Raw genomic sequence first — 23,890 nt, 5'->3', positions numbered from 1 at the left:
ACTGGAACATTCTTTTTTAAAGCAATGTGTAATATTTATACAGTCTGCATGTGTCTGCACTGATATATAAACACACTGCTTAGTGCTTCTGTGAATAAGAGCAGAGAATCTAATGATCATGACCTACGCACTCTGTTGCTGTGTTCATGTTTACATCTGATGTAGCATGCTGCCTATGTTTTTCTTAGAATAAGACCTAAGGGAGAAACTGTTTAGCTGTGAATCTGTTATGTGATATTTGTACCATCTATACAGACTATACTTTTTTCTTTTTTTTTATATGTGATAAAGATTTGCTGGGTTGTATCACCTAAGCACAGCTCTGCATAGAATAGGGTGGTGAGTGTTGGAAAGATGCACACTTTCTTAAGCCTCTTACGCATGTACAAGGACTGTCACCCAGGAGTGTTGAGGGCTTGATCCCTCCGGTGTGAGTTCAGGGCTGTAAAAACATGTTGCTAGCTTCTAGGCTAGCAATGCATTCTGTTGCTATGCAGGGAGAAGTAGGTCCGACCGAGCAGCGCACAAAGAAGTGACACATTGTGGGCAGGGTGAGTAAAAGAAAAACATTAGCCTTATATTTATGCTGTAACCTGCATCCAGCATTGATGCTTAAAGCGGAACCAAACCAAATATTTTTTAATTCAAAATATTTAGTTGCACCACGCTGACACATACAAAGATAAATAAACACTCCTTCAAGCCTATGAGCATTTCAGTGCATGCTTTTCACCCTTCTCTTTTCGCAGCTATTAGCAATTGATCTTTTGCCGGACACCTCCTAATCCACCAGTCTGCCGGATTCTGTCCCGGCAATATGAAAGGAAGGAAGGGGTTCCTCCAATAAATGTAAAATATTTTATATTTTTCATCATGCAGCTGAAAAAAGGCTGCCATTTATTATTAGAATTTAGAAAATAGATTTTATTTCTGAAATCTTGTATTTTTAATTTGGGTCCACTTTAAATAAAAGCGCTTACTATTTATTACTGAGTCATCTTCTGGATCTCCAGGAAAACTGTCCTAGCATACATAAATAAGACTTGAAGATTGTCAGTACCTAAGACTTGATTTTTTTTCCTTTTTTTTAACGCTCTTCTCAGAGTATGTGTACTAGGAGAAGATTGGGAAGAGCAAAAGCTAGTAACCTAGTAGCGTAATATCCAGTAATCTTCTAAGACAGCAGCACCCCCACCCAGCCATTCTGTTTTATCTAACCCTAATAGATATTGTAAGGATCTGGTACTGCTTAATATGTGATATGATAGATTTTGTCCACTTGGGCTAGTTTATTTTTCTATAGCATTCAAGATAGGACTTAAGGTGCCCTTACATTACTCAATTTGTCACTGATATTCCACAGATATGATCAAATCTGGCAGAGATTGATGCTGCAACATGGATGCCCAATCCTCGTTTGGATCAATTTGTTTCCGAAATCAATCGGAACTATTGATCTGGCATGCTGGAAAGATTTCTCTTGAAAAGGGCTCTGATCAATTGCGGTGTTTGATTTCCCGATGACCGAGGACCCAATGGACTGCTGGTCATGTATAATGTGTACAATGTCCCCTCTTGGCCGGTGTTGAGTGTTGCAGTGTAATCTTGGCTCACCTTTCCGCTGGTGTTCCTCCTATGTCCCGTGCCTTTTCTTAATTGCCGTCTGGAGCGCTGAATCCCATGACCCCGCTGCATGTACTGACATCACATTGATGCATCAGAGTCACAGGGTAAAGGTACCCACAGTGGCAATGGAAAAAGATTTGGGACACCAGAGGTGGTGCACCAGCAGACAGGTGAGCCTGCAACATTCACCACGGGTCCAGGGGGCACACATAGTTGGAGGAGACCTGGGGGCCTGGCTGGTGGAGGAGGCTGCACAGATTTCCAATAGATGTCATGCTAATATCTATCGGAGATCTGTGTGCAGATGTGTGATTTCAATACATCCCTCTCTGAACAGATTAGATGAAAGAGGGATCTATATGATGATTGAATTGGCTGTCCCATGACAGATTAGGATATAGTTTGTTATATTTACAGAGGGTACTATAGTTTTCTGCATTTGGAGTGGAGACAGTTGCAGAGTATGTGTTATGGAAGATTACTGGAAATGGTTACCAGATAACTGTTGGCTAGTCTCTGCTGGTAGGCTAGCGCAGACTTGAATGAGGTTGTGAGGTTTTCTCAGGCAAGAATTAATCTTGCAGGGCTACTGGAAAAAGCCAGCAGGTTAGTGAGCTTAACCTCCCTGGCGGTGCATTTCTGTCTGGAATTATGAGTCAAAAGCGGTACAGCTTTTTTCTAGAATTTTCGGCCTTCAATTCTTAAGTCATAATTTACCAAAATATGACAGAATAAAAGCCTGGTAGACATTCTGCATATAAATTAAAAAACTAGAACACAAATCTAGTGAATTAATTAAATTTATGAAGACACTTAAAAATTTTGAAACTGTACAAATAAGAGAGTAGTCAAAATCAGGGCAGAGGTCGGTGCAGGCAGAAAGCAGTCAAAATTGGGGCAAAAATCTGTAATCGTATGGCAGAAGCACTTAGGAAACAAATGTCTATATTGTTGCCATCCTGTGCTTTCAAATAAGCTTTTCTGCCATCTCTGCCATGGCAGTCAGGTGACACAGTAGAGAGATCAAATTACAACTTGTGATTAGAGAAAAATGAGGCTAAACTTTCTCAATATATACATGTACATACAAACATGTACATACATACACATACAGTGGGTTGCAAAAGTATCCAGCCCCCTTGAAGTCTTCCACATTTTGCCATATTACTGGCACAAACATGAATCAATTTTATTGGAATTCCACATGAATGACCAATACAAAGTGGTGTACACGTGAGAAGTGGAACGAAAATCATACATGATTCCAAACATTTTTTTAAAAATCAATAACTGCAAAGTGGTGTGTGCATAATTATTCGCCCCCCTTTGATCTGAGTGCAGTCACTTGCCTATAGACATTGCCTGATGAGTGCTAATGACTAAATAGAGTGCACCTGTGTGTAATCTAATGTCAGTACAAATGCAGCTGCTCTGTGAGGGCCTCAGAGGTTGTCTAAGAGAATATTGGGGGAGCAACAACACCGTGAAGTCCAAAGAACACACAAGACAGGTCAGGGATCAAGTTACTGAGAAATTCAAAGCAGGCTTAGGCTACAAAATGATTTCCAAAGCCTTGAACATCCCACAGATCACTGTTCAAGCGATCATTCAGAAATGAAAGGAGTATGGCACAACTGTAAACCGACCAAGACAAGGCCAGCCACCTAAACTCACAGGCCGAACAAGGAGAGCGCTGATCAGAAATGCAGTCAAGAGGCCCATGGTGACTCTGGACGAGCTGCAGAGATCTACAGCTCAGGTGGGAGACTCTGTCCATAGGACAACTATTAGTCATGCACTGTACAAAGTTGGCCTTTATGGAACAGTGGCAAGAAGAAAGGCATTAACAGAAAGCATAAGAAGTCCCGTTTGCAGTTTGCCACAAGCCATGTGGGGGGGGGGGGGGGGACACAGCAACCATGTGGAAGAAGGTACTCTGGTCAGATGAGACCAAAATGGAACTTTTTGGCCAAAATGCAAAACGCTATGTGTGGCGGAAAACTAACACTGCACATCACTCTGAACACACCATCCCCACTGTCAAATATGGTGGTGGCAGCATCATGCTCTGGGGGTGCTTCTCTTCAGCAGGGATAGGGAAGCTGGTCAGAGTTGATGGGAAGATGGATGGAGCCAAATACAGGGCAAACTTGGAAGAAAACCTCTTGGAGACTGCAAAAGACTTGAGACTGGGGCGGAGGTTCACCTTCCAGCAGGACAATGACCATAAACATAAAGCCAGGGCAACAATGGAATGGTTTAAAACAAAACATATCTATGTGGCGTTAGAATGGCCCAGTCAAAGTCCAGATCTAAATCCAATTGAGAATCGGTGGCAAGATCTGAAAACTGCTGTTCACAAACGCTGTCCATCTAATCTGACTGAGCTGGAGCTGTTTTGCAAAGAAGAATGGGCAAGGATTTTAGTCTCTAGATGTGCAACGCTGGTAGAGACCCTAAAAGACTGGCAACTGTAATTGCAGCAAAAGTTGGTTCTACAAAGTATTGACTCAGGGGGCCGAATAATTACGCACACCTCACTTTGCAGTTATTTATTTGTAAAAAATGTTTGGAATGATGTATGATTTTTGATCCACTTCTCACATGTACACCACTTTGTATTGGTCTTTCACGTGGAATTCCAATAAAATTGATTCATTTTTGTGGCAGTAATGTGACAAAATGTGGAAAACTTCAAGGGGGCCGAATACTTTTGCAACCAGGGCTGTGGAGTGGGTACAAAAATCTTCCGACTCCTCAGTTTATGAAACCACGACTCCAACTCCGACTCCGGGTAACCAAAATGGCCCAGAATCCGACTCCTCGACTCCGACTCCTTAGTCTAATACTTAACAGGGCTGTGGATTTTGTACAAAAATCCCCCGACTCCGACTCCCGACTCCTCAGTTTATGAAACCACGACTCCAACTCCGATTCTGGGTGCCCAAAATTGCCTCGACTCAGACTCCACAGCCCTGTTTGCAACCCACTGTACACACACGCTCGCGCACGAGACTCCAAAATTGCAGTTAGAAGAGGGAATAAGCTAGCCTGACCTGAGCTCTGGCTTACCGCTCGCAGCTTATTTTCCCTACCCCGAGCTTAGGTCGGGCATACCGCCAGGGAGGCTACCGGCAAACCAAAATATCGTGTATACTCAACCTGGATAACTTATTTATTTTTTGTACCCCACACACAGTGTTCAGCATGAGCATATGGCCTGTTCAGTGGGAGCATTTAACTTCTAATTTAAATTTTTTTTAATAACTTCTTTAAAAGCTCAATGAAACCCTGGCAGCAAGATAATTTTAAATGGGCCCTACTTGTACTAGCCCTGTAAATGTCAGAATACGTTTAAATTGCCTTCAACTGTTGTTGCTGTCTTTTTTTCATGTTTCTGTATGTATATTGGTAGCAGTAGGGTATATTGTATGTATATTGCTAACATTGATTTTTTTTTTTTTTTTTTTTTTTGATTTGAGCTCAGAGTTCAGAAGGTAGAATGACTGTCACTGTAGCTCTGTCATGTCATAAACCTTGTTTTTATCACTTGTTTGATACACATAGCTGTTACTTTGGTCAAAATTAATAAGCTGCACAATACATGTTGAAGCTAAATGAGCCTACTTTGCATAGGTGACTTATTAGAAACGCCCTAACCTGTGTGTATCCAAAGGGCAGGGTTGCATCATTCTGTTACACAAGATCTACTTGCCAAGTCAGTTATTAACCAGTTATTCAGGTGTTGGTTTTTCATACATTGCTTGTGCTTTCTAACAGATTCACTTTCTCAGTTGATTGCATGTAGTGTTAAATCAGTTAAAGTGACCTTGTGTTTAAATCATGTGAAGTTAACCAAACGTAAAAAATGTTATTTTTCTTCAACTCCACTGTTATTTGTCTTTCTTTTGTATGTGTTTGGAGTGAGACTCAGTCATAAATTGTTTCTGTGCCTTCCTTTCTTATTGTGCTGCTCCCTTAGGCAAACTGTCACTGGCTTTTGTTGTGTTACATATTGCACATTTTTGACTATGCACAATAATAACATAATGCAGTGAACATACAGTCCATGAACTGTTGTCTAGTATGCAGAAATAAATGTATGTGGTCCCAGTAAGCCTTGTGTCTTCTTTGGAGGTAAGTGTATATCTTACAGTCCAATGTTTTTCCAATGGTGTTTATCATTAGGGTGCATCTGATTCTTAGTGTCATCTTTAGCCATGTGATATTGGTGACCGTATTAGGTGGAAAGGCATTGTGTTGCTGCTTGTGCTTGGCCTGTTTAGTTGACAGGACAGCTACCTGTGCATTGTAGCTTCTGGAGAAGCGGATCAGTTTGGACTTGAATTCTTCTATGGATGGAGATGTCCTAATTGGGTGTGGCAAGGAGTTCCAAAGTGTATGGGCATAATGACAGAAAGCTTTGGATCCAAAGGTGTTGGGGTGGACTCTGGGGGTGACCAAGTCATTAGATCCTTTTGATCTAAGATTGTGTGAGGTGTGATGCAGTTGCAACAAATCCTTCAGGTATCCAGGGCCCAAATTGTGTAAATATTTGAATGTCAATAGACCAATCTTGAAGATGATTCTCTACTTTATGGTTAGCCGGTGAGCAAAGGAGGCAGGTCTTTATTTGGAAGGTCTTCATAGAGAGCACTGCAATAGTTTAGCTGTGATGCAGGCATGAACTAGAGTTCTGATATGCTTAATTTTTGTGATGTTCCTTAGGTTAAAAGAAAAGGTCACAACGCTTGAGATTTCATTCCTGAAGTTTAATTCCCCATCAATCAATATGTCCAAGCTGTGCACAGAGTTTGAGCTATTCATGTCTGAACTCCTATATCCTATAGAGGTCTGAACTCTAAGCCCTATATCCTTAGTGGTCCTGATTGAGACTGGAGCTGCTTTGCTGACAAGCACCAACCTCTGACAAGAAACTCTTAGCACTTAGGGCCCGTTTCCACTAGCCACCGCGCGCGCGGCTGCGAGACGCACGGTGGCACTTCCGGGTCTGCGGGAACGCAGGCGAATCCCAGTAGCCATGGCATGCACAGCTATGGGATTCGCAGCCTCCCACGCAAAAACTGTGGGCAGTGTCCGCCGAATCGCTAGGGTAAGCGATTTGGCCAGTGGCGCCATAGTTTCCTATGGCAGAGTTTCCCCACGCGATTTGCCTGCGGGGAAACTCTGCAGATTCGGAGCAAAAACCGCTCCATTGGAAACGGTCCCTGAGTTTTAGACAATTGTCATTCATCCGCTTTTGATGCTCAGCTAAACATACTACTCCTGCAGCGCAGCTAAACACGCATTTATATTTTTGGTGTAGGATCTGTCACACAAGGTTTGAATGATCGATCTAGCTGGATGTCATCAGCATAGCAGTGGTATGTCAGACCATGCTTTTGAATTATTTTTTGTCCAAATGGTAGCATGCGTGTGGTGAGCAGCAGATGGGATAGTATTGAGCCCTGGGGCACACTGTATTTTAGTGGTACAGGGTTGGACAGGAAAGCCCTCAAGGATACACCTCGTGTTTTGCCAGCCAAGGAGGAGTTGAACCACTATAGAACTAAGCCATCTATGCCACCGTATTCTTGCAGCCTAAAAAAGAACCCCTATCATGAAAAATTAAAATGTAAATGTAAAATTTAAAATACATACACAGAAAATGCATATTTCTCCCAGAGTAAAATGCATTATAAATTACTCCTCTCCTATGTTGCTATTGCTTACAGTAGGCAGTAATAATTTGACATATGTAACAGGCTTTAACGTATATACTCGCGTATAAGCAGAGATGCCCACCAATCGGGGGGAAAAAGGGATTGACTCACCCCTCCCCAGTATAGCCCCCTCCACAGTATAAATAGCCAGATGCCCCCCACCATGAGGCAACCCCATACCTAGTATAAATAGCCCGATGTGCTCCAGTATGTTAGGCAGCCGCCTTCCCCATAGCCAGATATTCAGCTAACTTTTCCCTACCCAATACAGTTGGCAAATGTGGTGTTCAAACCAATGAATCTTCAAAACGATATATATAGCGCTCTGTTAGACAATAGACAAACATCAGCTATACAGTAGCTAATAACTCCCACTTAGCAATAACATAGCTGAGCAGTCAACATACAATACATATTCACCCTCCCTCAGCATAGGACGTAGCTCAGCATAGCACTATCCCACAGAATAGTCTGGCATCATTTGCTAAAGTAAACGCCTTGTGCCCCAAAGCTAATAACTGACAATCAGCTTTGCCTCCTCCCCAATCTCTCCTCACAGCATAGACCATCCAGGGCTTCTCATCTCCACTCACCTCACCTTTGCATCCATCTTCACTAACCCTAATGTCCCTGATCTCTTTTTTGCACCACCACCTTCCCATGGCATGGCTCCTGCATCTCATCTCCCTCCTTGCAACAACGTCTCTACTAAGTACCCATGTTCCGGTACCTTCCCATCTGCTTAGCTCTCAGCCTTTTCTTGCCACAAATGCTTTTGATGCATGTTTCTCTCTCTCCCTCTTTTTTCCCAACGTGTCGGGGCAAGACTTTGTTGAATCGTGTCAAATGTGGCTGAGAGATCGAACATGATGATCAGTATGTAACCCTCTCCTCTGTCTCTTGCCATGAGCAGATCACTGCAGAAATGGATGAGGGCTGTGTTTTTTTTTTTCCCTTGAGATCATGGCTTCAAGGTGGAGATAGACAGACTTTTCAATAACTATCCCCAGAAAAGAAAGGAAAGGATGAAGATGTGGTCTGTAGCTGCTCATCACATATGGGTCTAAAGCTCTGTGCACACGCCAGACTGCTGCTGTTGGAAAACATGCAATCCCTGATGGTTTTCCACGATCGAACAACGACTGCGCACATTTGAATTCAGCAATGGCACAATGACTTTGAAAATGGATTGATCACTTGTTCTCATTTAGTACAAATCAGGGCTGTGGAGTCGGTCCAAAAATCCTCAGACTCCTCAGTTTAGGATTCCTCCGACTCCTCTAATAGGCATATTACAATTTTGTTGATTAAAAGTATGTAATATGAAATTCGTCTCTTAACTGCCAACGCTTAGGAATTTTACAAGACAACTGAAGTGAGAAGGATATGTAGACTACTATATTTATTCCCTTTAGACTAAAACTAGTCCTTGGTAAGAGTACTTGTAAAAGGTACAAACCGGAACAAAGAACATCTATCAGGCCCTAGGCAATGTCACTGTGGGTACATGTAAGAATGATGTGCAGGTACTCTGCAGGGGAATGAGGAGATTGTAAACAGACAACACCTCTGTGTTCAATGTGCACAGCATTCTCAGTGGATTCCCTGCAGCTCTGTGGGGAGTGCATATGTAGAGTATAGTACTACTGTGTAACAAAGTAAACCTGAGACAGATGAAATTAAAGTTTTATACATACCTGGGGCTTCCTCCAGCCGCCTTCAGGATAATCAGTCCCTCGTTGTCCTCCTCCACCACCTGGATCTTCTGCTATGAGTCCAGGTACTTGAGCCAGTCAGGCGTAGTGCGCATGCACACACTCCGCCGCCAGGAGCATACTACACCTGTGCAGCACTATTGCGCAGGTGCAGAATGTTCCTGGCTGTGGGAGCGGCATGCGGCCGGACAGCGCTGACTGGCTGAATTACCAGGACTCATAGCAGAAGATCCGGGTGGTGAAGGACAGTGAGGGACTGATTAGCCTGAAGGGGGCTGGAGGAAGCCCCAGGTATGTATAAAACTTTACTTTTCATCCGTCTCAGTTACCCTTTAATTTGTAGTCACCAAACCAAATTTTAATAACATATCAAATTATTTGATTTCATCAGCAAAGAGAGTGCGTACATTTGCATAAATCCGCATCAATGCAGAATTATTTCCATCTCGTTGACCATCTCTATTAGTGACACGGCTACACATCAGGCTTTATTCTTACAGCATAGATATTATTTAGTATATATAAGAGATTCCTGTGTACACATCATATATACAGTCACAATCAAATATGTATATCTGACTTTAAAAATACGGGGACTGCTTTATTGAAGCAGCACAAGTTCTAATTTTGATTGGTTTCTTTCATTTTTGTGGACTAAGCACAGCTATTACTGTATATATACTGTATATATACATTATTTTTAATGACTATTATCTGAGAAATAGAACATTTTATCATATTTTCTATTTTAATTACAGTTACAAATTCATCAGGAGTCGGTGCATTTTTTCCCGACTCCAGGCACATAAAATTGCCTGACTCCGACTCTGACTCCACAGCCCTGGTACAAATCACTAACAGCGAATATTGTCCTAAAAGATCCTCTTGGATAGATCAGTCTACATGGACGATAATCGCTATCTTTTACCGTCGTTGGGGACCCCCCCTTTTTTTTTTTTCTTTTTGGGCAACTTGCGCTTTTCTTTGCAGAGGGGTGAACAAAGACGAGTGATAAATGTCCAGCACTGGGGACTACAATAAAGGAGCTATAGAGGCCGATCATGATGAATACATATACTGCAAAACTCTCCAGCGGTGTTAAATACTATTCCAACTCGGAGGGAGAAGTAATTCAGGGTTGGGCAACCGCCGGAGCCCCCGATTACCGCTACACATCCCGCGCAGCATTACTTTGCTGCTTTGGAGCGCCCAGTCTTGCCGCGTGCCAAGATACCCTGCTTCGAATCATAATAATTTATTAACCGTGTAGTCGGTGGCATTGTGGGACACGTGTACAAAAAACATTTTTTCTGACTTGACCAATAAATGGCATGAATACATGACTTAACATATCAACAACCTTCACAGTGGTCTGTTGTGAGGGCTGAAAACCCTTGCTAGGCAACAGCAGAGAGTTTTTGAAAAATATCCAGACTAACTCTAGTTTTTATGTTTTTAGTCTAGTGTCAGCCTAGTAATTCAGGGGTGTGTTATTTCTGACTTATACCCATCCCAAAGTTCATACTCCTTCAACAGATGAGGCAAATGGAATGATTGAAATGTGTATATAAGTAGGAGTAATCTTCTTTCCTTTTATTCAACTGCCTTTAACTGTAGAATGGTAGTGTATGCAGCGCTTATTGTTGGCTCATAACATTTACGGGTTATAGCAGTATTCTCCAATAATACACCTAGAATACAGACGTTAATGGTAATTTTGTTGTATTATCTATGTATTTGTTTATGCATTTGATTCTTTTTGTGAAGGGATTTTAAATTGTTGCAGATGGCTGATATCAATTTAAAACACCACAATTACTGTGTTTAGATGTACGTAAAAAGTAAACATTGTTTATTCTCTCTCCAGAATGACCATGGCACAGCTGGGAGCAGTAGTTGGAGTGGTGACTGTCTTGACTGCGCTGATTTTACATTCATCTATTCATAAAGTGGAAGAAGGTCACTTGGCTGTATATTACAGGTAATGTAGTTAGCCCAAGTATAGGAAAGATAGTTGTGGAAAGGGGATAGAACTTAATTTGGGTTTTAATGTTTTCTGTCCACTACTAGAACTAGTCTTATCTTCTGTACTGACCAGAAGTAGGTAAATCTTTCCCAAAGTGACAGTATAAAACGTTTGTACAATGGGGAAGAGTTAAAGTGGAATAAAACTGACAGAACATTCAATAAAAATGTTTTCCTACTTTTTATTACCCATTAAGTTACCATATTTACGTCTGTGCTCAAGTAATATTGCTTGTTTACAAATTACAAGGTCCCAAAGTACAGTTTATCTGCTCTGAAAGCTGCCATTGCATTTTATTAATAGATTTTATTATATAAATACAGCAGCTATCTAGTAACAATTTCTCATCTGTCTCTGCTTGTCAGCTCAGTACAGTTCCATTTTAGCATGTGGCTGGCTGTAACTAATTGGAGCAACAGAGGAATGTAACCAAAAGATAATGTTATCACCTCTTCGGATGTGGATCACAAGCTGAAGGAGCTTTCCACTGTAGAACAAAGTGCTGTGTTTAACTGTTTGAATGCTGTTCTGCTACAATTTTTTTGTGATAGTAGGTTTAACCTGCTGGGGGTTTTTTTTGCCCGATTTTTAATTTTGAGCACGTAGCTAGCCTAGCGCTAGCTACGTGATTATCCCCTTCCTCCTCTCTCCCTCCCACCCTTCTGATCGCCGCCGGCTTTCACGCCCATCAGGAAATCTCGTTCTGAACGCGATTTCCTTTAGGGAGTGACGTCTCCGACGTTATGACATCACAGGGACTCTCGAACCACCCCAAAGTGCAGCCTGGCGGCGATTGGCCAGGCTGCGCATGGGGTCTGCGTGTTTAAAAAATGTTTTTATCAAAATCGGCCCAGCGGGGCCTGAGCGGTGCCCTAGCGTCTCTGGACGAGCTCAGCTCGTCCAGAACGCTAGGGAGGTTAAGGCTGTAATGTAAATAATCTTTTAAAACAAAGAAATGCTGAGTTTCAGACCACTTTAAGCTACTTATACACTGTTTAGCTTTGTTACCAGTAATTATCCTTTGTGACCGCTTTTGGTATCAGTTCTATAGTGACCCTCCTCAGACTTGCTCTGCTCTCGGCCAAGGAGCACATTCTGTTAAGAGGCATTATGGCGAAAAATTGTAAAATTTAAAATATTTGCAAATATAGATAAATAAGAACGTTTTTTTCCAGAGTAAAATGAGCTATAAATTACTTTTCTCCTATGTTGCTGTGACTTACAGTAGGTAGTGGAAATCTGACAGAAGCGACAGGTTTTGGACTAGTCCATCTCTTCATCGGGGATTCTCAGCATGACCTTTATTCTTTATAAAGATATTCCATAAAAAGGATTTAAACAATGATGCTGGCCAGCTTCCCTTCTCGCTACACAGTTTTTTTTGGCAGTTGGACAGAGCAACTGCCATTCACTAAGTGCTTTTGAAAATAAATAAATCCCTGAGAATCCCCCATGAGGAGATGGGCTAGTAATTTATGGCTCATTTTACTCTGGAAAAAAACGTACTTCTTAGTTGTTTGTTTGCACATATTTTAAATTTTACAATTTTTTGCCACTGTCCCCCTTTAAATCAGAATCAGAATCACTTTATTTCGCCAAGCACAGCTGGACCGTACCCGGAATTGGTTTTGGCACAGAGATATGGCACAGTAAAAAGCAATTAGACATTGAAAGTGAGACAACACAGATTTGCACAGACAGCAGCATGTAAAAGAGATAAAAACAGTATTACTAATACACACTCTATCAAAACAGTGATCAGGGAACAGAGCAGCAGCAGCCGTGGTCAGATGGCAGTCGTTAGACGGCTACCCGGGGTAACGTTTGTGGAAAGGGTAGCGTTCAAGTGTCTAACGGCCGAGGGGAAAAAAAGTGTTCCTGCGCCTTGTGGTCTTGGCCGGGATGGACCGGAACCCCCGGCCCGATTTGTGCCGATAGAAAAGGCTGTGGCCTGGGTAGGTAGGGTCACCAGCAATTTTCGTGGCTCTAGCTAGCAGTCTAGTGTTGTAGATGAGGTCTAAGGGGGGGAGAGGCTTCCCAATTATTCTCTCCGCTGAGCTGATGACCCTCTGAATTTTGTATCTGTCGCTAGCGGAGGAGCTAGCGTACCAGACCAGGATGGACGAGCAGAGGACCGACTCAATGGTGGCAGAGTAGAAGGATCTCAGAAGTTCCTGGGCCATCCCAAACTTCTTTAGTTTGCATAGAAAGAAGAGTCTTTGCTGCGCTTTCTTCTGAGTAGAGATGGTGTTTATCCTCCAGGTCAGGTCATCAGAGATGGTTGTGCCCAGGAGGCGGACGCTAGATATCCTATCGACTTCAGTTCCATTGATGTAGATTGGGGGAGGGTTTGTGGCATGCTTTCTGAAATCAATGACTATCTCGACGGTTTTGGCTGTGTTTAGGACTAGCCTATTCTCTCTACTCCAATTGCAGACTCTGTCTACCTCCTCTCAGTAGGCTTGCTCGTTGCCCTTACTGACAAGGCCAACAATTGTAGTATCGTCCGCAAATTTGATGACTTTGACAGAATTGACAGTGGAAGGGCAGATATTGGTGTACAGAGAGAACAGGAACAGTGACAAGACACAGCCCCGGGGGCCTCCTATGTTGGTCACTGGACTGGAGAAGATGTCGCCCAGCTTGACAACCTGGGACCTGTTAGAAAGTCTATGATCCAAAGGAGGAGAGTTGGGTGGACATTGAGCTCCATGAGATTGTCATGTAGGATGCGGGGGCTGAGTGTATTAAAGGCCGAACTGAAGTCCAGGAGAAGGACTCTGGCATACGAGTCCGGCCTGTCCAGGTGATCAGTGATGAACTCCAGGCACATATTAATGGCGTCGTCAGTGGACCTGTTAGCTCTGTATGCAAACTGGAGAGGATCTAGTCGGTCCAGTGTGTTGTGTTTGAGGAAGGACAGGACTACTCTTTCAAAGGTCTTCATGACCACGGATTTTAGGGCCACAGGCCTGAAATTGTTTAGCTCGGACCCTCCTTGCTTTTTCGGTACAGGGATGATGGTGGATCTCTTGAAGCAAGTAGGGACCTTGCCTTCACTGAGAGACCTGGCAAAGACAGAGGTGAGGATGGGGGCTAGCTGATATGAGCAGGTCTTCAGACATGCTGGTGACACGCCATCAGGGCCAGATGCCTTCCTCGCATTTAGAGTGGATAAAAGACACTGAACGTGGGCATCAGTCACTCCCAGGGGGGCTGAGCATGAGCCGAGATCAGTGCTTACAGGGGCAGAGGTGGGAAGGGCAGGAGATGTTTGATGCCCCTTCAGGGCTGCCTGGACCTCAAACCTGCAGTAAAAGTTGCTAAGGTCCTCAGCTAGCTCAAAGCTTGGTGTAGCCTTTTGGGGGGGAGGCTTGTAGTTGGTGGCAGCCTTGAGGCCCTTCCAGACTGCCTGAGCGTCATTTGAGCAGAGGTTATGCTGCATCTTTTCAGCATACAACAGTTTCGCAGCTCGCAGTTCATGGTTGAGGGAGTTCCTTGCCATCCTGTAGTCCTCCAGGGAGCCAGACTTGTGGGCAGCTTCCGCAGCTGTCGCAGTTTGTTTGAGAACCATGATTTGTCATTAGGATAGATCTTAAAGGACTTGGAGGATACACAGAAATCTTCACAGAAGATGATGTAGGATGAGACAACATCAGCCCATTCATCCTAGTCTGGTGTTTCCAGGGCCTTCCAGTCCATGCAGTCAAAATAGGCCTGGAGATGAAGCTTTGCCTCATTTGACCACACTTTAGTAGACCTCAGGACTGGTTTCACGGATTCCAAGCGCCTTCTATAGGTGGGCACCAGATGGATGAGGCAGTGGTCAGAGGAACCCAGAGCTGCCCATGAAGTGGACTTGTAAGCATCCTTTAAGGGCGTGTAGCAGTGGTCGAGAATGCTAGCATTCCTGGTGGGGCAGCTTACATGCTGGTGGTAGTGTGGCAATTCTTGACGGAGGTTTGCTTTATTGAAGTCGCCCATAATGATGAACAGTGAATCTGAAAGGGACATCTCCCACTGCGTGATGGTGTCACTAAGGTCACGCTGGGCAGTTTTAACGTCCGCATCAGGAGGGATGTACACACCTGCAAGGACATAGGAGGTAATCTCTCTGGGTAAGTATGTGGGCCCGCAGTTTATGAGCAGTAGTTCAAGGTCAGGGCTGCACTTCTTGGCCAGTAATGAGGTGCACGGCTCCATGCGGAGCTGACATAGAAGCAGATTCCTCCGCCTTTCTTCTTCCCCGAAAGGGTGGATTTGCGGTCCGCACGTATAATGTTGAAACCTGGTAGAAGTAGGGCGTTGTCTGGGATGCCCTCGTGTAGCCATGTTTCTGTGAAGCAGAGGACTGGGGTGTTGTTGCCAAGTTCCCTCTTGTTGCTGAGGATGCGAAGAGGGGGTTGGTTGGACAGGCAGGAAGCAATCTTCTAATGGAAAATTAAATAGCATCCACCATATAACGTCCAATTCGGCAGATTTCTGTAGTGGCAGGCATCAAAAGGTGCTTGCACAGGCAGTACACTGTCCCGTGTAAAGGTCAAGCATGATAATGATTATGTTGGGAAACAAAATGGCTTTAGAACACCTGTGAAGTACTTGTTGCTGTTAACTAGTCCAGGAGCCACCAGAGTTTGTTCTAGTTTACCTATACTCATCCTGCTTAGTCGCCTTTGTTGGCAAGTACAAAGAATGTTTATGGGTGGATTAATAAAAACATGGGGGAAAAGAGAGAAATGTCATAGATCTTTTGGAAAACAATAAAACTCCATGACACCTTATAACACCCATGTTCACATGCTGGTACTACAGGAGAGTGGCTGAGCCTAAGTGCCATGATGTTCCTGCCCCACATAACTGCTGTTACCCACCTTCCCCCACACCACTGACTCTAATAAAAAAAAAAGCCACATTACTGACTTCTGTGGCGATTACTGCCTCTAATACTTTAAAGTGAACCTAACACAGGAAATTAAAGGGAACCCGAGGTGAGAGGGATATGGAGGCTGCCATATTTAATTCCTTCAAAACACTGCCAGCCGCCTGGCAGCCCTGTTCTTCTGGCATAAGTAGTTTCTGAGTAAAAATCCTGGAACCAGCATATAGCTAATCCAGGAAAACCTGAGTCTGAATACCTGATGCTTGTTCAGGGTCTATGGCTAAAAGTATTAGAGACACAGGATCAGGAGGACTACCAGGCAACTGGTATCATTTAAAAGAAAATAAATATAGCAGCCATATCCCTCTCTCCTTGGGTTCCCTTTACGTAAGAGTAAGCTATTTACAATCTTTGCTGATTCCTCCGGGTTCCTGCATTAGGAACCATATTTACCAGCTGCAGCCTGACTCACTGCCAGAACACTGATCCTCCTGAACCCCTTGCTAGGTTGAAGAGGCAAGCAAGACACATAGTCATACACCAGCTGCATCACAACTAAATGAATGCAGGGTCTTATTTAGATGTCCCAACACTAAAAGAATTTTATGCAAGATGGGCTATAAGTTTCACTCTCGCCGGATATGTTTGTTTTTACAAGAACAGGACCCCCCTTCCCTTACGTTTTTTTTTTTTAAGTTTACAACCAAAATAAAGCAAATTTCCAGTGGAGCAAAACATCATCTTTTGGCTTGCACTGGTTATCAGCAGGTAAAATTTGTACAAAGAGAACCAGAGCACCCACCCTATCCTCCCCCCATCCCACTTCCCAATATCTCTCTCTCTCGTCTCAGTCCCATCCTATGAAGATATCTCAAAAAACAATTATAAGATCAATAGAGAAGTCCAGTGAGACCCTTCCCTAGGAAGACCCATTTCTATTCCCTATCGTGCCTAGTTGAAGGCGTGTCAAGAAGTTCCAGTGACCCCATGGAGCCCTTTAATTGTTCAGTTGCGTACCAAGAAGTAAGGCGAAAGGGAGACATGACCTCTCCGCATCTTGGGTGCTGGTACAGTTTGAAGGATAAAGGTTTTCCATCTCTTAAAAGTTTTTGGTTCCTTATGCAGGACAGCCTCCAGTTTGTCAGTGCCCATTGAGTGAGTTCCTCCTTCAGGTCTCAGAGACTAGGTGCTGTGGAATAAATCCACCAACTGTATATTGTTTTTCTCACTGCTGCAGTACTCTGTCCGCCTCCGTACATGGTGAAAAAAGACAACATTGCTCCACATTCCATCGTCTTCTTGAACATATTTTTTAAATAAACCTCACGCCAATATTTCTGAATAATTGGGCAGTCCCTTACACAATGTACCATGTCTGCATTTTGAGTCTCACACTCTCCCTCTGAAAACTGCTCCAGGTCTCACTTATTGGAAGGGCACTTTTTCCCAACAGCAATTTTAAGATCTCTCCGCAGGTGTTAAGTGGGATTTTGATCTGGACTCATTGCTGGCCACTTCAGAACTCTCCAGCGCTTTTTTTGCCATCCATTTGTGATTTTTGACATGTTTGGGGTCATTGTCCTGCTGGAAGACAAGATCTAGGACGCAAACTCTGCTTTCTGACACTGGGCTCTACAGTTCTACCCAAAATCCTTTGGTAATCCTCAGATTTTAGGATACCTTGCACACATTCAAGGCACCCAGTGCCAGAAGCAGCAAAACAACCATAGTTTTGCTGTTTTAGGTCACTGTGTCAGCAGTGGGGTCCTCCTGGGTCTCCTTCCATAGTGTTTTATTTCATTTAAATGTCCACGGATAGTTCACGCTGACACTGATGCTCCCTAAACCTGCAGAACAGCTTGAATTTCTTTGGAACGTGTTTGGGGCTGCTCATCCACCATCCGGACTATCCTGCATTGCAACCTTTGATCAATTTTTCTCTTCCTTTTATGCCCATAGAGATTAGCTACAGTGCCATGGGTTGCAAACTTCATGATAATGTTGCGCACTGTGGACAAAGGCAAATCTAGATCTAGATGGACTTGTAACCTTGAGATTGTTGCTATTTTCCCTCAAGTCCTCAGGCAGTTCTCTTCTCCTGTTGTCCATGCTTAGTTTGGCCATGTGTCCATCCTTGGTGAACCTCTCTCCTTTTTATCAGCTTTCAGGTGTGATTTTTTTATTTTTATTTTTTTAGCACAACTGTAATGAGGGATATGGAGGCTACCATATTTATTTTCTTTTAATCAATACCAGTTGTCTAGTGGTCTTGCTGATGCTTTGCCTCTAATACTTTTAGCCATAGACCCTGAACAAGCATGAAGCAGATCAGTTGCTCAAGCTTAGCTGCATGCTTGTTTCTGGTGTTATTCAGACACTACTGCAGCCAAATAGATTAGCAGGGCTGCTATGCAACTGGTATAAACACTTTACCCCCGGCGGTACGAATTTCTCTGTCCCTTTTTCCATCCTTTCACCCCCAGGGACGGAGAAATCCGTACGTTCCGCGCTACCGGCGCTGTCTGCGCTCCCGCCGCTCGTGCGCGCCGCCGCCCGCTCGCCCGGAGATCAATGAACGGGAAAATCCATTCCCGTTCGTTGATATAAGCCCCCGCAATGATCCGCTGCTTCTATTAGAAACAGCGCAATCATTGTGATTCTCCCAGCCTCCTACTGCTTCCTGTAAGCGTCCTTCCGGACGCTTACAGGTCGCATGTAAACAGACTCACTGTAGTAAACTACACCCTAAAGCATTTTACACATACAATTACATTGGATTACACAATAAATTAACTCATTACCTCCCACACTCCCCAATTTTTTTTTTTTTGTAATTTAAAAAAACAAAAAAAAAATACAATAAAAAAAACAAATAGTTACCTTAGGGACTGAACTTTTTAAATATTTGTCAAGAGGGTATACAGTGGAGGAAATAATTATTTGACCCCTCACTGATTTTGTAAGTTTTTCCAATGACAAAGAAATGAAAAATCGAAAAAATAACCTTAAATAAAAGATAGCAACTGATTTGCATTTCATTGAGTGAAATAAGTTTTTGAACCCTCTAACAATAAAAGACTTAATACTTAGTGGAAAAACCCTTGTTTGCAAGCACAGAGGTCAAACGTTTCTTGTAATTGATGACCAAGTTTGCACATATTTTAGGAGGAATGTTGGTCCACTCCTCTTTGCAGATCATCTCTAAATCCCTAAGGTTTCGAGGCTGTCTCTGTGCAACTCTGAGCTTGAGCTCCCTCCACAGGTTTTCTATTGGATTAAGGTCCGGATACTGACTAGGCCACTCCATGACCTTAATGTGCTTCTTCTTGAGCCACTCCTTTGTTGCCTTTGCTGTATGTTTTGGGTCATTGTCGTGCTGGAACACCCATCCACGACCCATTTTCAGTTTCCTGGCAGAGGTAAGGAGGTTGTCGTTCAGGATTTCACGATACATGGCTCCGTCCATTTTCCCGTTAATGCGATTAAGTTGTCCTGTGCCCTTAGCAGAAAAACACCCCCAAAGCAAAATGTTTCCACCCGGTGGGGACGGTGTTTTGGGGGTCATAGGCAGCATTTTTCTTCCTCCAAACACAGCGAGTTGAGTTAATGCCAAAGAGCTCTATTTTGGTCTCATCAGACCACAGCACCTTCTCCCAGTCACTCACAGAATCATTCAGGTGTTCATTGGCAAACTTCAGACGGGCCTGCACATGTGCCTTCTTGAGCAGGGGGACCTTGCGAGCCCTGCAGGATTTTAATCCATTGCGGTGTAATGTTTCCAATGGTTTTCTTGGTGACTGTGGTACCTGCTAATTTGAGGTCATTCACTAACTCCTCCCGTGTAGTTCTAGGATGCTTTTTCACCTTTCTCAGAACCATTGACACCCCACGAGGTGAGATCTTGCGTGGAGCCCCAGAGCGAGGTCGATTGATGGTCATTTTGTGCTCCTTCCATTTTCGAACAATCGCACCAACAGTTGTCACCTTCTCTCCCAGCTTCTTGCTAATGGTTTTGTAGCCCATTCCAGCCTTGTGCAGGTCTACAATTTTGTCTCTGACATCCTTGGACAGCTCTTTGGTCTTTCCCATGTTGGAGAGTTTGGAGTCTGCTTGATTGATTGATTCTGTGGACAGGTGTCTTTTATACAGGTGACTAGTTAAGACAGGTGTCCTTAATGAGGGTGACTAATTGAGTAGAAGCGTCTAACCACTCTGTGGGAGCCAGAACTCTTAATGGTTGGTAGGGGTTCAAAAACTTATTTCACTCAATGAAATGCAAATCAGTTGCTATCTTTTATTTAAGGTTATTTTTTCGATTTTTCTTTTGATGTGCTATCTGCCACTGTTAAAATAAACCTACCATTGAAATGATAATGTTCTGAGACTTCATTTCTTTGTCATTGGACAAACTTACAAAATCAGTGAGGGGTCAAATAATTTCCTCCACTGTAACACTGTTACTTTATAAACTATGGGCTTGTAATTAGGGATGGACGCAAAACTGAAAAAAAAAGCACCTTTATTTCCAAATAAAATATTGGCGACAAATATTGTGATAGGGACATAATTTAAACGGTTTTATAACCGGGACAAATGGGCAAATACATTTCATGGGTTTTAATTACAGTAGCATGCATTATGTAAAAACTATAATGGCTGAAAACTGAAAAATAATAATTTTTTCCCACATTTTTTCCTATTTTCCCATTAAAACACATTTAGAATAAAATAATTCTTGGCATAATGTCCCACCTAAAGAAAGCCTAATTGGTGGTGAAAAAAACAAGATATAGTTAATTTAATTGCGATAAGTAATAATAAAGTTATAGACGAATGAATGGATGGAGCGCTGAAAGGTGAAAATTGCTCTAGTGTTCAAGGGGTAAAACCCCTCAGTGGTGAAGTGGTTAAAAGGAGATGAATATGGCAGCGTCCATATCCTTTTCATTTCAGTTGTCCTTTAAATTGCCCACACCTGTTACTTGCCCCAGGTGAGTTTTTAAAGAAGCATCACATGCTTGGAACAATTTTATTTATCCACAATTTTAAAAGGGTGCCAATAATTTTGTCCAGCCCATTTTTTGGATTGTTATGTGACATTGGCCTCTTCACAAAACTTATCATAATACTTTTTTATTACCGATTTGATAAAATTAACCTTTCAGCACATTTACATGCAAAATAATCACTCAAAGTATTAGTTGTTCCTGATTAAGGTCATTTCAATATTACTGTTCTTAGCTTAAAGGAATACTATTGAAATATACATAGTTTTGCGGCAACATTGCAATGGGTGTAAAAGGAATATAAATGAAAAACTCTGTATATATTTTTGTCATGTAGTTTTTTTTTTTTTTTCCTAGGAACCTGTTTAATAGCTGCCCATTGACAGCAGTGGACATAGGAATAGTCCACTTTTGTAGGTGACCTCGCTGAGGATAAAAATGTACTGAAGCCTCTCCTGCCCCCACGAGCTGTAACTCACTCGTGCAGCCTCAGTGATTGATAATGCCTGTAATTGCTGATGCTATGTAGATAAGAGGAGCTGAGAGCGTCTCACCCTTTCTCTCAGTCCTGTCCTGTATATCTGCCAGTACTATGCCTGTCAATAGGATGTAACAGGAGCCGAGAGCTTCTCTCCCCTTCTCTCGCTCCTGTCATGTATTTCTCAGACCACACTGTGTCGGCCCCGTCACTGGAGGTTTGCTGTTGCTATGCAACTGCAAACAACTAGGCAAAGGAGAGCATTAACATTCCGTCTGCAAAGTAATTTTAATATACAGTATTTTAGACAATGCGGTCACCTTTGCTTTTAGTTGTTTGTGCATAGCAAGCAAAACTCCCCAATGATGCAGCAGATACAGCGTGTGCAAAGAAACACAGTGACAGATGTGCAGGACTGAAGCGAGAGAAGAGAGAGACGCTCTCCCTTCTCTTATCCTGTTGACGGGCACCACAGCAATTACTGCAGCGGCCATGTGAGTTAAAACTCATGTTGGGGAGGGGAGAGGGCGGCATAATAGGAGAGAAGTTCCCTCATACATCTCTGTGTGTTCGGGTGAAGGGAGGGGGTGGTAGGGACTAGGGGAGCCAGGACCATGACGCCCTATGATTATATCAAAGGCCTCCCCCACAAAGATGGACTATTCCACTGTCCCAATGCCGTCAGTGTTGTCAGGGGACACTAACTTAAAGGTATCAAGTATATAAGGTGCACTACAGGACAAAAATATATACAGAGTCCTTCATTTATATCACTTTTACACCCATTGCAATGTTGACACAAAACTATGTATATTTCAATAGTATTCCTTTAATTGTAATATATTTTTGCTCTTTGGGAGCTTTAAGCTGGCCACTAATGGTCCAATTTCTAGTGAAAAATCGTTTGAGCGATCAGAAATTCTGATCGGATTGGTTGTAAATAATATCCATTGGTGGACACAATCGATTATGAACGAGTGAAAAATGTCGCCCGAATGAATTTTCGTCGAACGAAAATTTGGATTTTCTTGGTGGTCGTGATAGATGGGAAGCAATGATTGGTTAGTTGATGGTGTAGTGAACGATTTTTCGTCCGATCAGAATTTCTAATCGCTCGAACGATTTTTCGCTAGAAATTGGACCGTTAGTGGCCAGCTTAAAGTAACACAGATAAGGTGAAAACAGAGGAAAACGGGTGAAAGAGCTTTGTGAATTATGCCCATTGTGTCCAATTTGCTTTTTTTTCTCCCTTTTTTTGTTTTGTTACAATGCACAAAAAGGAAATAAACGTGAATAGCAAAACATGCGTCCATGCAATACTTTTCTGTGAGAAATACTTGATTTTCTGGAAACATTTCTGGGGTGCCAACAATATTGGCCATGACTGTATTTGTGAAAAAATGGTTGTAAAAGTCACAGGGAAGAATGTTTTATGTAATGAAATAATCCAAAAATGAAATAGCGGAGTGCCCCACTCTCCTACATATCTACATATATGCAGAGGAGGGGAGCACACATACCAACTCTTCTTGATTTATCCAATCCTTTTTTTCCAGGATTTTCTGTAAAATTGATAATTTGTGTTTGGCACCTTAGACCAATTTTTAGATTTATTCGATTGAGTGGAATAATCGATTGGATTTTTTTTTCCTATCCAGGCCTAAGCCTAGTTTTGTGAGAAACTGTTTACTGTAGCAAGGCTGACCTCAGATTTTCCTGCATGCAATCATTCTAATGATCTGTGTATTGCGTGCAGATATTTCTAGGAGAGCAGTGCTTTTGAAATGTGTCTATAGTGCAGATAACTGATATGGGCTTCATTTAAACCGTTACAAAAGTAACAGGTGTGTTTTAATTGGTTCTATTTTTACATCTACATCATTCTTCTGCTGAGATTGTTTTATAAATCTGTTATATAATTGCATTCATATAACTAAGTTTGTTCTGTTTTGTTATTGTTCTGTTTGTTTTTTTAACTAGAGGTGGAGCATTACTAAGTAATCCTAGTGCACCTGGATACCATATCATGCTTCCTTTTATCACGTCATTTCGATCAGTACAGGTAAGTGGCATTACAAATCATGTGATCCTGATGAACTAAAATAGAACAGATGGTCTGGAACGTTTCTTTGTATTGCATTTACCCTGATGATGACTGTGATGTATGCTAATTTGAAAGCACTGCTCCCTTTTCCTGACAAGAGGAGGATGATGTCTTAACACCAGAGTTTCTTAGTATCCTGAAAGATGGATCTATTACCCAAAGGACTGGATGAATTTGTGCCTTGTACCTTGCCTGCAGACAGTAAATTCTGTTTGTTTTCATAGCAAAACTGTTTTTGTTCCGTCAGGTTTAACTTTATCTTAGGTTTAATATGTAAAGTGTAGAGAAACCGAGAGCCCAATATAGTGTAGTATGTTAAGCATAAATGAATTA

At 42.6% G+C, this 23,890-nt stretch overlaps 1 protein-coding gene across 3 annotated transcripts in view; it reads left to right on the top strand.

The window, feature by feature from the left end:
- Positions 1-23,890, top strand: part of ERLIN1 (ER lipid raft associated 1) — a 90,924-nt gene that overhangs the window by 23,661 nt on the left and 43,373 nt on the right. For 2 of the 3 annotated variants that reach the window (XM_068255362.1, XM_068255363.1), the window contains exons 2-3: positions 10,932-11,045; positions 23,434-23,515. In XM_068255362.1, the coding sequence (XP_068111463.1) occupies positions 10,933-11,045; positions 23,434-23,515 (195 nt within the window). In that variant the 5' untranslated portion in view covers position 10,932. Of the gene's footprint in view, positions 1-10,931; positions 11,046-23,433; positions 23,516-23,890 lie in introns of those variants that run through there. The other variant, XM_068255364.1, reaches the window with a different exon arrangement.

Source organism: Hyperolius riggenbachi, chromosome 10 (genome assembly GCF_040937935.1).
Source record: "Hyperolius riggenbachi isolate aHypRig1 chromosome 10, aHypRig1.pri, whole genome shotgun sequence".
NCBI classification, from domain to species: Eukaryota; Metazoa; Chordata; class Amphibia; order Anura; family Hyperoliidae; genus Hyperolius; species Hyperolius riggenbachi.
Note: the sequence above shows the minus strand (reverse complement) of the source record. Positions and strands in the feature narration are given on the sequence as shown.